General features: G+C 47.4%; 1 protein-coding gene across 1 annotated transcript; it reads left to right on the forward strand.

Moving 5' to 3' along the window:
- Positions 1-3,676: 3,676 nt before the first annotated feature.
- Positions 3,677-12,389, forward strand: TMPRSS5 (transmembrane serine protease 5). Its single transcript, XM_036743946.1, has 9 exons — positions 3,677-3,739; positions 5,695-5,824; positions 7,443-7,550; positions 8,171-8,269; positions 9,015-9,147; positions 9,523-9,636; positions 10,947-10,990; positions 12,082-12,244; positions 12,380-12,389. Exons 1-9 carry the CDS (start codon positions 3,677-3,679, stop codon positions 12,387-12,389), a joined length of 864 nt encoding a protein of 287 aa, XP_036599841.1.
- The last annotated feature ends 667 nt before the right edge of the window (positions 12,390-13,056 follow it).

A 13,056-nucleotide genomic window follows, 5' to 3' on the forward strand; every position in this document is an offset into this window, starting at 1 on the left:
CTCTAAGACTCTAGGCTGTGGACCCAAGGCTGCTCTGCCTGGGTAGAACCAGTATGCTCACAGGCCACTCCTCACAGTACTGATGGTGGCGTAGCATCTGTCCTTTGCCATCAATTACCATTCTCCCTCTGCCCTGTTCCTACCCGCTCTGTGCCAGGCATAAAAACAATAATACCTTTTATATAAAACTCTAAGGTCTGCTAAACATTTTCTATGAATGCCCTCATTCAAGCCTCCTGACAATCCTGTGAGGCAGGTGCTATTATTAACCCCATTTGGCAGACGTGGAAACCGAGGCTTAGGCTGTTTAAATATTAGGAGATAATGAATAATAGCTCACATTTATACAAGTTTTGCAAAGAGTTTTCTTCACAATAACCTTTTACGTTAGATGGTGCAGATGTTAACACATATTACCCCATTTTAAAGATGATAGAGCTGGGCTCAAGGAAGTTAAATTTTATGTTTACCTAATACCGTTAGTGTTTAGTTGGGACAAATGTAAGATCTCTCCTGAGTCTTTGAAGGCAGGAAAGGTTTGGAGAGACAGATTTTAGAGGAGAGGCACCAGTTAGTCTAGCTCCCATCCCATCTGTCTCTTCTCCTCCTCTGGGTCAATTCCACATGCCCAAAGAAATCACCTGACGTTTGTGCTTGCCAGGCCCAGCTGGGGTTCAGATGGTGTTCCCTGAATCTCAGACAGTACTGATGCTCGGTTCAGGGAGAACCCCTCCCCGCTATGAGTGTGGGGGCATCTGAGTTCCCTCATGTCATCACCCACATATTATGACAATTACCCCTTCACTGGGGAATAGCACTCCAAATAGAGAGCCGGTGAAGCCTAGAAGCCTAACTCAGAAACATGTCAACAAATGCTAATACTGTCTTCACTCCATCTCCAGACAGACGTCATGTAGAAGGGAAAATGTGCCCAGTGCACGCAAAAGACTGCACACTTTTTGGCACAAGTGACCAAGTCACTAGGCAACAGCCCACCGGCCATCCCCCTACACCCTCCCCTTTCCATGCCCTCCACCCCCCAACACTTTCTGTGTTTCCAGGCATCCAATTAGCATGTGGAAGGGGTGATGATTCTCCTTCCCAGACCTCCTTCCCCCTTGTTGGACCAGCAGCCCACCTGAGGGCCCATCCGGGAGGGGCGTCCTGGGGGATCCAGGGATGGGGTGGCAGATAAGAGAGGCAGAGAGCTGGCAATCCAGTCCAACTGAGGATTTGGGGTATTTCAGCAGCCAGCAGCTCCCAGGGAACAGAAGACAAGTCCTGCCTTAGCAGATCCTGAAGCCTTCGCGTTGAGTGTTAACTGTCCTCTCTCATATGGTAAGATCTGGTCTATTTTTCCTTTCTCCCCCTTGCCTTGCCCTCTCTATTTGTTTCAGAGTTGGAGGGAGGCTCCCCGGGTGACTCCAGAGATGGGGCTGAACCTGGCACTCTTTGCCTTCTGAGGGTCAGTACAGTCAGGCCCCCAACCCTAATACAGCTCCACAGGCCTCCCTCGCTTACTTGGTGGTTCATTCATTCTTCAGTCTCATAAAGGCAGGCCCTAGGCATTCTCTTTGAAAATTGGGATTCTCCACACCCGTCAGTGTCCCATTCCCAGTGTGGTGCAGTGGACAGAACAGAGTGGGTTTGGAGTTTTCAACTTTCACCTTTTTCAACTTTAAAGTGCTATAATTAACCCCATTTTACAGATGAGGAAAATCAGGCAGACGGAAGTTAAGTGACTTGCCCAGGGTCACACAGCTAGTTGGTGTCTGAGGCTGGATTTGCATTCAGGTCTTCCCGACTCCAGGCCCAGTGCTCTGTACATTGTGCCATCTGGTTCCTTATCATTCCACAGGAGCAGGTGGCATTTCATCTCTGCCCCATTTGTGGGAGTTGGGGCTTCTCATAGGTCTCCCAAGAGCATTTCACAGGGCCATTTATAGGCTATTGACCTGGACAAGGCCCAGAGCTACTCGCTCCTTCCTCCTCAATTAGATGGAAGGTTATCAGGCTAAAATTCCAAGATGGAACAGAGCTGTGAAGTCGGAAGGCAAAACTAGGGGAGATGCCGGGGTAGAAACAAAGAATCCTATTCAGTCCAGGGCAGGAGAGGTGCTGTTGGACTGGAGAAAGACCGACATTCTGATTAAAAACAAAAACAAAAATGAGCTGAGTTTGCAAACCATAGACCAGAGAACTTGATTTTGATTGCTGGCAAAATTACAGACAATATCCTTTCGTTTTGTTTTCTTTGGCAGGGCAATTGGGGTTAAGTGACTTGCCCCAGGTCACACAGCTAGCACATGTGTCAAGTGTCTGAGGTCAGATTTGAACTCAGGTCCTCCTGACTCCAGGGCTGGTGTTCTACTCACTGCGCCACCTAACTGCCCCGACAATATTCTTTAAGGGATGGTCATCATAAACTTTTAGGGTTGGAAGGGACCTTGGTAGACAACACAACCCCCCAGACTCAAGGCCCTGCTTGTCAACCTCCAGTGAGGGGGAAGCCGCTACCTCCCCAAACGCTGCTGTAATGACTAGGAAAGTGTCCTTAGAGCGAGCCTCAATTTGCCTTTTTCAAAACTTCTGCCCATTTTTCTCAGTTCTGCCCTTTGGGGCGAAAGAGAATAACCTAACCCCTCTTCTATATATCAGCCTTTTAAAAATGTTATTTATTTATTTTTAACATTCACTTTTAAAAACTGTGAATTCTAAATCTTCTCCCTCTCTCCAGCCCCTCCCCCACCCATTGAGAAGGCAAGCCATATATCAATTATACTTGTGAAATCATACAAAGCATATTTCCATATTAGCTTACATGACAGTCTTTCAGATTGTTGAAGACAGATTATCATGTGTGGCCTCAGCCTTCTCCAGGCTAGAGAATCCTCCTGGTGTTCCTCCACCTGGTTCTGCTATGGCATAGACTCAAGGCCCTTCCCCATTCAGGTTGCTCCCCTCTAGACCTTCTCTAGGTTATCAGTCATGTCTTTCTCAGGCAGGGCAGAGTACAATCCTTATCGAATCCTTACTCCAAGAAGCTTTGCCTCTCGGAGCCCCAGATCTTTTTTTTCCAGACAGGCTGCGCTCCAACCACGCCTCACCCATTCCATACTTGTGTAATCCATTTCTTGAATTCAAGTGTAAGATTTTGCATATATGTATATATAAATATTACATCTTACTAGATTTAGTCCAATTTTCTAGCCTGGCAAGATCTTTTTTTTTTAACCTGATTGTCACGTATGCTTATTATCTGTGCCTCCCAGATATGTAAAATCTACATCTATGATCACCCAGTTATCCATTCCCCTATCCCTCTAAAAGTGTCAAGTAGCAGGAAAGGAAGCAGGCGCAGGCTGCTCTCTCCTCCTGTCCCAGAATCCCAGGCCCCCTGCCGGGCTCTTCCCTTCCCAGGCTGGGGGGAGGGGGATGCCTGTCCCTAGCTGGGTGCTCATTTGCAGAGAAGGATGACGGACACGCCCTGAGCCCCGCCCCACCCAGGGGCCGGCCCCGCCCCCTGACTCAGGTCCTCCGGGTGGTGACAGGGGTGGGCGTGGGCTCCTGGGTCTGTTCAGGGAAGCTGGCGTTCCAGGTCTACAATAAGGGGAACCCCCATAAAGAGCTTTGGTAAAAGGAGCAGCAACCATCGACACAAGAGGAGGGTCTGGCCATGTCTGTGGGCGGAGAGGATGGAGGCAGGAGAGAGGAAGAGACTGATGGAGGACCAGAGAAGGTGGGAGGGACCGGGTAACCTGGGGCAGGTAAACCCTGGACAGGGGAGGAGGGGGGCCTAGGCCAGGGCTGGCCAAAATACAGCCCCTGGGGGGAGTTTATGCGGCCGCCTGTGGGTTTTAATTTTCACGAGCGAAAAAATAACATAATAATTTGCGCGGAATGCCTGTCAGATTTTTTAATCCATCACTAATAAATAATCTCTGGTGATGTTAATCTTTGGTGTTTTTAAGCAGTAAAAACTACCCACGAAACATATCCCACGGAATTTTCAATCCATCTGTGGGATGCAGACTAGTCAGGACGCGCCCACCTTTATACTGTTGTGTTGTCCCTTTGTGGTTTTGTGTTTGCTTTCGCCCCTCGTGTTGGTGACGCGCGTGTTCCCCCACTTTCTATTAGTGTCCTGTATCTTTTATTCTGAGTGTGGCCCTCGAATAATTATTTCATTTTAATGCGGCCCTAAGATAACCTGGACAGGGCTGGACAGCCCTGATCTAGACTCAGAGGTTCCACCACCCCCAGGGGACTCTCAAAGGTTGGGGAGTGGTAGTAGCCTGGGGTGCAATTTGGGGGGTGTTGAATAAAAATAAGGGGGTGGTAGAAGCATAAGGAAAGAAGAGAAGATAAAATTTTGAAAAACCGTTGGTACAGGTTTCTTCTGCTGTGTAACAGACTAGAAGTTGTGGTAAAAGTTTATTTTCCAATTTAACACACAAAATGCAAATTATGACCAATCAGTGGTCGAGTCCTCCGACAGGTCTTAACAAGCAAGTGTTGGCAGGCAAGTGCCTCGCACAATGTCGGGAAGACTAGCATGCATCGGCAGGAATATGTGCGTGTAATGACTTGTTTTTACTATACTGTCACATGGCACAATATTGCATCATCAAAATTTCAAGGCAGGGAAAAAAAATCCCACAAATTTAGAATAAATTATTAAATTTAAGATGCCTCATTTAAAAAATATTTTATATATTTTTGAAATGACTCCTATTTCAAAAAAAAAAAACTTGAAGGGCTAAAGAAAGTAGATTTCCAGAGGGGTGATGAGTAATTTCTTTTTGAGAAGGGGGCAGTAGGCCAAATAAATCAGGGACCCTCTGGTCTAGAGGATGGGGAAGCATGCAGACAAATGCTGGGGTGGAGAAGAGGGAGGGTAATGGATTGTATGATGCACAGACTGGACGCATGCCAAAGACCAGGCCAAGCCATCTGCTAAGAGTGAGGGGCACAGAGTGGGCCTGGGGGTTCAGTTACGGTGGAAAATGCTTGGAGCAGCAGCCGTGGTGAAATGACGCATGAAGAAAAGGATTACCAAACAGCAGCCAAGGATTTAGTGGCATGCTTTGGAGACCCCCTGGGGTTCTTAACTTGGAAGGGGAGCTCTGAACTTGTTTTTGAGACTATTTTGATAACTATATTTCAAGAGAGTTGTATCTGAGGCAGCTATGTGGAGCACTGGACCTGGAGTCACAAAGACCTGAGTTCAAATCCATCCTCTGACACTTACTAGTTATGTGACTATGGGCAAGTCACTTAACTTCTGTCTGTCTCAGTTTTCTCATCTGTAAAATGGAGTTAATAATAGCACCTCCCTCATGGGGTGGTTGTGACAATCAATGAGGTATTATCTATAGAGCATTTTGCAAACCTTAAAGCACCATTTGCTAGTTATTATGAACATATTATATTTATTATTAAATATTTATATTTGCATGTTATAGATTACATTCATATGTCACTATATTATTAACATAATTAGTGATTATTGTTGATATAATTGGTTCCCTTTGTAATCTTCCAAACTTTATTTTATAAATAGAAAAATATTATTCTGAGAAGAGACCCATATGTACAGGCTTCACCAGACTGCCAAAAATGTCAGGAGTAAAAGTCTGTGACTAATAATGGAGGGAGGGGTCCTATGTGTCTTTAATTTATTTTTCTTCCTAGAACGTGAATCTGGGTCACCAGCATGATTTGGAAGGGCATCCTGGAGGAGAATCCAGCCCAGTGCTGGGAATCCCTGGAGAGGAGCCTGGAGGCGGGCTGGTGGAGATAGTCGAATTCCAGGAAGAATTCAGTGAGGACAGGGGCGGGGAGGACAGTGGGAAATTCAAGGAGCACAAGCATTGGAGGGAGGCCTTCAGGGTGAAGAGGGTGGCGGGTCTGCATAGTATGCTGCCCACCCTTCTCACCCTGACAAATATCAGGGATTGGCTTAGAATAGTCTGTGGGCTATTCAGATCTTTGGGGTTTCCATCTCCCCTCTTCCTCCATAATGGCCTTTTAAAGTTTACAAAGTTCCATCTAATTAAGCAAGCGTTAGGCAATTACTGTGTGAAAATCATGCTAGGTGCAGGTGGCACAGAGTCAAAAATGAAAAAAAGTCTGCCTTCAGGAAACTTATATTCTGATTGGCATAAGTAACATGTGCCCACACACAATGCTAAATATGCAGGTATATACATATATACAAAGTAAATACCAGGCAATTGGGGAGTTTTAAGAGGTGAAGGGGATGCCTTCAGACAAAGGCACAGGGGACTATGCAAGCGACTAATTTAGTTGGGGCATAGGTCACACGAGGGAAAATAATGTGAAATGAGCTTAGAAAGATTAGCTGGAGTCAGATTGTGAGACGCTTTAAATGCTGAAGAGAAATGTCTGTATTTTCATTTCAGAGGTGATAGAGAGACACAGATATTTCTCCAGTGAGGGAGTGGATGTGGTCGATGTCAATCTGGCACCTGTGTGGAGAATGGATTGATAAGCGAGGAGACTTGAGTCAGGGAAATCATTTAGAGGCTATTGTAACAGTTTGGAGGTGGGGAGCTTGGATGGGAACCCTATGACCAGAGACAAGGGAACAGAGATGAGACATATTGTAAAAGCAGGGTGGACGAGGCTAGTCTTCTGACTGGCGGAATGAGAAGAAGCAAATCAGTGGAGACTTGGACGTTTCAAAGTTGAGTGTTTGAAAGAAGGGTGGTAACCTCAACAGAAATAGGAGAGTCAGAAAGAGAGGTGGGCTTGGGGAGAAAGATCAAGGCTTCTGTTTTGGATATGTTGAGTTTGGGATGCCTCTGGGACGTCCAGGTGGGCGTGATGATGGGAGACTGAAACTTAGGAGAGAGATGAGGGCCAGGTATCTAGATTTGGGATTCCTGTGCGTATAGAGGATAGCCGAACCCATGGGGGGAATGAAATCACCCAAAGAGGAGAGAGAGAGAGAAGAGAAGGGGGGAGGGGCAGGACAGAGACCTAGGTTATACACATGCAAAGGGGCATTATATTCTTTTATATACATTATCACCCTTGAGGCTTACAACCCTGTGAGGTAGGTTACTCAGGTTAAATATTATGCCCATGTTACACCCAAGGAAACCAAAGGTCAGATAAATTAAATGACTTCCCACATCTTCTCCTCCCCATTTTAGTCAACTCCTTCCCTCTTCTTCCTGTTCCCAACCTGGAAGAAGAGGAGAGGAAGCTCCCTTGTCCAGGTTGCCCTGAAGAGGGAACAACTGAGTTTCCTCTTTTTTTCCCATTCATCTATTCCTGAGACATGACTGAGGGTCACCTTCAAGGTTACTTGCTTGAGGCTCCAGTGGGAGGTTCCACAAAGTGGAATAAGGGTTAGGGTTTGATTGGGCTGTCAGGGTTCCGGGGTCCCAGGTTCCCTCTGCTTCTTTTTACAGACTTCCCTGATGGTTGCTGGACTTTTCCAAGGTGGGGAAGGCGTGGGTGCATCTTGTTCATGACCATTGGACTGATGGCTGGGATAGGCGTTGGGATCTGGCTTCTAGGTCAGTGATATGGTAGGACTGTCTCTGGGGCTGAGGACACTGAGCTATAGCTTGCCTTGTGATTTCCTAGGCTTAAAACAATCCTTTCTGATCCATTAGGAAGACTAGGAGGATAGGGGCAAAGGAATAGGTTTAGGGTGGGTGGGTGGGTGGGGGAAGGTCTGAAGGGAAAGGGAACACTTGGGAGAGATGGTCACTAAAAGAGGAAGGGGATAAGGATTATTTCTCATCTCCACCAAGAATAGAGCAAGAGGAAATGAATTAGAACTGCCACAGGAAGGACTTGTGTTGGGCATAAAGGGGAACTTTTCAATAGTGAGGGCTACAAGTCATCTGAATGAGTATTTATGGAGCAACATTTTTTTTTGAGGGGAAGGCAAGGCAATTGGGGTTAAGTGACTTGCCCAAGGTCACACAGCTAGTAAGGCAACTTTTGCTAAAATGGGAGAAAGACTCTCACCTAACTGCCCTGGACAAGGCCAGGGGCAAAGTGTCCTCTTTAGGAAGTCTGTCCCATTTTAGAATTCCCTGGCTGTCCATGGTGGCCATCATTGGGCCTCTCTGGAATGTCTCCTCTCCTGACCTTCCCTCTCCCCCTCCCTTTTTACTTCTTTCTTTAGTCCTGCTTTTCAGGACAAATGCCTTGTTGAGGACCCTGAAGCAAAAGAACACCATGAGTTGTACAGAGAAACCCTTCACCCCAACAGAATCCAAGTCAGGTGGGTGACTGCTTCCCTCTTTCTTGAGTCCCGCTCAACCAGTCTGTACTGATAGGAAATCTCTCCTTCAAGATTGTCCCCTTCACATTTAGGGTTCTGGATGCTAGTCAAGAGAATTCTGGGCCTCATTTCTCCATTATGGCTCTACTTTCATCAGCCGCAGTCATGGATGGATGGAAAGCCCCCTGGTTCCCTGGGTGGGAGAGAAGGAACGTTGAGGTGTTAGGGTGGAGAGGGACAGGGCACTCAGCTGGGCCTGTCCTCAAGGAGACAAACTCTGGCTTTTAGCACTGTCTGGGCTGACTCATTCCTCTCTGGGGGCAATCTAGGCTGTCCCTGCAGCTTGTCCTCAGCCGGGACCTGGGACCAAGAAGAGATCTAGAGGGTTAGGCAATTCAAAAAATTGAGCTCCAGATGGCCTCCTTTCTAGTATCAGGAGACAGGATTTCCCTTCAGAGACAAGTGGAATATTTGGCCCAAACTGGGGCAAGGGCCTGGGGTTTGGGGATCTGAATTTTCTCTAATTTGTACATTTTGCTTTCTCTATGGAAAACACCCTGCCAGTTTCCGTCCAGAATAACCCAGATGGATGTCTGTACCCAGGCCTTTCTCCCCAACCCCATCAAGCGCTGTCTTGTCCAGACTCTTAGGGTACACTGCCAGGTTCCAGAGAGCCTGGACTTTCTTGCTCCCTGAGTGCTGGTGGGCACAGGAGACAATGTGGTTTTCCATGCTGTGGTTTCAGTATCTTTCAGAATAGACACCAGAAACTTACTGGAAGTGCAGGTGAGGGCGTGGCCAGGCTGGCTCCTGGTATGCCATGAGGGCTGGAGTCCTGCCCTAGGGACCCGGATTTGTGGACACCTTGGACATCTCAGGTACCTCGGTGGGAGTGGGAGTGGAGGAGGGCTGGGGAAATAGAGGGGAGGAAGAGAGAGACAGAGAGAGAGAGGACTGGAAGGTGGGGAAATTTGTCCCACATTTCCATTTCTCTCCAAGATGATCACCAATGCTGAGATCATCTAGGTGGTTTTCTTGCCTTGAGGCCCCACTTCAGCCCAGACTTTTGAGAAACTACGACCCCAGGAGAGGATCTGTGTCCTTCCTCGTTCTGCCATCCATTTCAGTGTTTCCCTATGAGAAAATCCTACTTTTTACCTAATTCATATTCCTTCTGCTGCAGTTTAAACTGAACTCTTCTTATTTCTATGCTATGGCTGCCTTTTGGGGTTTTTCTTTTTCTTTTTGTCAAGTCTCAGTGACCACAAAGGAGTGAACCTGACTGATATTAAGGTCAACAGTTCTCAGGAGTTTGTTCAGCTTCTTCCCAGATCGGGGGGTCAACTGGAGGAGATGTGGCAGCGCAGGTAGGGGGGCTGAGTTTGGGTTGAGTAGAAGGGGTTGAGGTCAACAGGAGGAATCTTTCCCATTTCCCCTGGAGAGCTCAGGCACAGATCCTTATTTTTCTTCAAGGGGATGGGGGAGTGGTGCCAGGCCACCAGGGGCATCTAGGGATGAGGCAGAGAGTTTTTCCCTAACCAGAAGTTGCAAAGGATCCAGGTAATTCTCAAGAAAGAGATAACACCGCCCCTCCCCCCCGCCCCATCCTGGGCAAGATCAGTGGACTGCCTAGAGGAGAGAAAAACACCTAGGCCTGCATGATATTCTCCCAGATATTGGAAGTTGGCAAGGACCAATGCAGTAACCCCACTAACTATGAGTGAGAGGGATACCCACACTTCTTGTGCCTGTCCCCACATCTTTCTCTCCCAGACTCTTCCTCCTTTGCAAGATCTATAGGAGAGGAAGGAGTGAATATGTGCGTGTGGTGGGGGTGGCATAAATAAACACCTGAGTATGTAAATAGGGGAGGCCTTTCTATTTTCTCAAGGGGGAGATTAGAAACATTCTAGTTTAGTGAAAGTAGATGCCAGACTGGAGTCAGGGGTCAAGTGTATGGCAGGAAGGAGAGAGAAGAGATTCATTTAGGGTTGGGTGAGGACTAGCAAAAGTAAGACTTCTCCAGTCTCTGGCTGATGGGGCTGAACTCAACAGGGGCTAAGACAGGGAAAAGATAGCTTTCCCAGGGAATTGTTTGGACCTGTGATGTACCTGTGGCTGAGTGCTGGATCCCTGTAGCTCTGCCCTCCCATATCTCTTTACCAGACCCTCTAGGTCCTGTAAATAGGTCATAAATAGCTCAGGCCCATGTCTACCCTCACTGCCACTAGTGGATTTTGCTTTGGTTGAAGACTGGACTGAAGGCATTTGGCCATTCTGATGCCCTTCTCTGAGGAGGGAGATGAGAGCTTTTTGATGTTGTTCAGTTATTTCAGTCCTGTCTGACTCTCCATGACCCCATTTGGGGTTTTCTTGGCAAAGATACTGGAGTGATTTGCCATTTATTTCTCCAGCTCATTTTACAGATGAGGAAACTGAGGTAAACAGGGTTGAGTGACTTGCCTACACATCTAGTAAGTGTCTGAGGCTGGATTTGAACCCAAGTCTTCCTGACTCCAGGCCCAGCGCTCTATCCACTATGCCCCCTAGCTGCCCCTTTGACCAGAGCTTAAAGGGTGGCTATATTGCTATGAGGTAAAAGGGCCCTGAGCCCTTGGGGATGAGCACGAAGCCCTACCATTAACCCCTCCTTTTCTTAACTCCCACTACTTCATAGGAATAGCTGTGCCTTGGGCCAGGTTGTCTCCCTCAAATGCTCAGGTGAGTTACATCTAGGTCCCCAGAAGAGGAATGAGCAGGACCTTAGGATGTCGAAATGGATGGCCTTGACAGGGCCTGTCCTACAGTTATTGTCCCAGCTGGGGATCAGGGGTAGTGTCAACCACTCAACCACTCGTATGATTCAACAAATATGTATTAATCCCTACTGTGTGCAGAGCCCTGGGTTAGGCAATGGGAAAACACCTTTCCTTATAATCTGTGGTATGTGTAAAACATAAGGGTATAAACCAGGGGTGAGGAATCTGTGGCCTCGAGGCCACATGTGGCCCTCTAGGTCTTCAAGTGTGGCCCTTTGAATTCAAACTTCACAGAACAAATCCCCTTAATAGAAGGATTTGTTCTGTAAAACTTGGACTCAGTCAAAAGGCTGCACCAAAAGACCTAGAAGGCCACATGTGGCCTGGAGGCTGCAGGTTCCCCACCACTGGTATATACTCTGTTTACTAGTGAGGTAATTGCTGTTCACCTCTACAAGTATCTGGTGACTGTGTTTGCCTACCTGTGCACTGGTCTCACACAAGGATCTCGTTTGATTTGTGGCCAATTCTCCATTATTGGTTGATCCTCTTTGTAGACTTAATAATCCATGGGGGCAGGGGGGAAAGGGGACATTGCCAGGAGGAAATATGGCGGCGCATAAAGGGAAGCTAAGTTTGGGCTTGGTAGACAGGGATGAAATGAACGAGAGGCCTTTTCCATTCCCCTGGAGATGCCAGCATGGTGAATGAAATCTTAGAATCATCTAGCTGTGGGTTTGCCCCTGGTATCTAATGCCTTTTGGCCATTTTATGCCTTCCTCCCCTCACTTCCTAGAGTCCAACTGAGGTGAAATTCAGCTAAGCCTATCCTGCAAAACTCTTGGTCAAAGTGAGGTTACGGGGATGGGGGATATGTGTGGAGTTCCATTATCCAAGCTTCTCATCTTATCCCCAAGGCTTACTGAGAGTGAGCCATACATACTCCATGATCCCACAGGCCTAGGCCATCCTCCCCAAGGAGCTTGGTGACGGTGCTGATACCAACCTTTGCCTATCTCTTTCTCTATTTCCACTCCCGCCAACCATGGCCAGAGTGTGGGGTCCAGCGCCTGACTTCCCGGATTATCGGTGGGACCTCTGCTGTCCTCGGGCGCTGGCCCTGGCAGGTCAGCATGTTCCAGGGTCCCCAGTACTCATGTGGAGGCTCTCTGCTGGCTCCGAGTTGGGTGGTGACTGCAGCTCACTGTGTCTACAGGTATGTCTGCAGAGGCTCCCCACCTACCCCCTTGATGAACCTTTTCCTAAGCTACGGAGTGCATGGGAGTCCTTTTCTGTTCATTTGTGGACGGGCACCATGCTTCTCGTGGTTCTGTCTTTATGTCCTATACAGGTGTATCTGATGCAGATGATAAACTTCTAGAGAGTACATTAGTGTTCATAGTCCTTTCTGTGCTGGGTTTAGATTTGGGCTGTGTGCAATTTTTATTATGCTTATAATGATGATGATTCATTCAGTCAACGAATGTTTATTAAGTATGTGTCTGGCACTGTACTAGGAACTGGGAATACAAACGCAAAGAAGAAATAATCCCTACACTGAAGAATGCTAACGATAATCACAATAAATTTCAATTCATTCAATATATGTTTTTTAAGCACCTGCAATATGTCAGTCACTGCTTGGAGCTGAGGAAAAAAATAAACCATAAAACCATTCCTGTCCTCCAGAAGCCTCCACTCTGTTGTGGAGGAAAAGAGATAAAACAAGCATACAGGAAGTAAATGTAAATTATATACAAAGGAGTTTTGGTCAGGGGAAGGAGAGGAGGGAGAGGGAGAGGGGGAGAGAGAGAGGGGGAGAGAGAGAGAGAGAGAGAGAGAGAGAGAGAGAGAGAGAGAGAGAGAGAGAGAGAGATAGAGGTAGGGAGTGAGGGAGAGAGAGAGGGAGAGAGAGAGGGAGAGAGAGGTAGAGAGAAAGGAAGAGAGAGGGAGAGAGAGGAGAGAGCGATGGAGGGAGAGTGGAAAGAAAGGAGAAGAAAGGAGAGGAGGGAGAGATGAGAGAGAGGA

The sequence above is a fragment of the Trichosurus vulpecula genome, chromosome 2 (genome assembly GCF_011100635.1).
Source record: "Trichosurus vulpecula isolate mTriVul1 chromosome 2, mTriVul1.pri, whole genome shotgun sequence".
In the NCBI taxonomy this organism is placed as follows: domain Eukaryota; kingdom Metazoa; phylum Chordata; class Mammalia; order Diprotodontia; family Phalangeridae; genus Trichosurus; species Trichosurus vulpecula.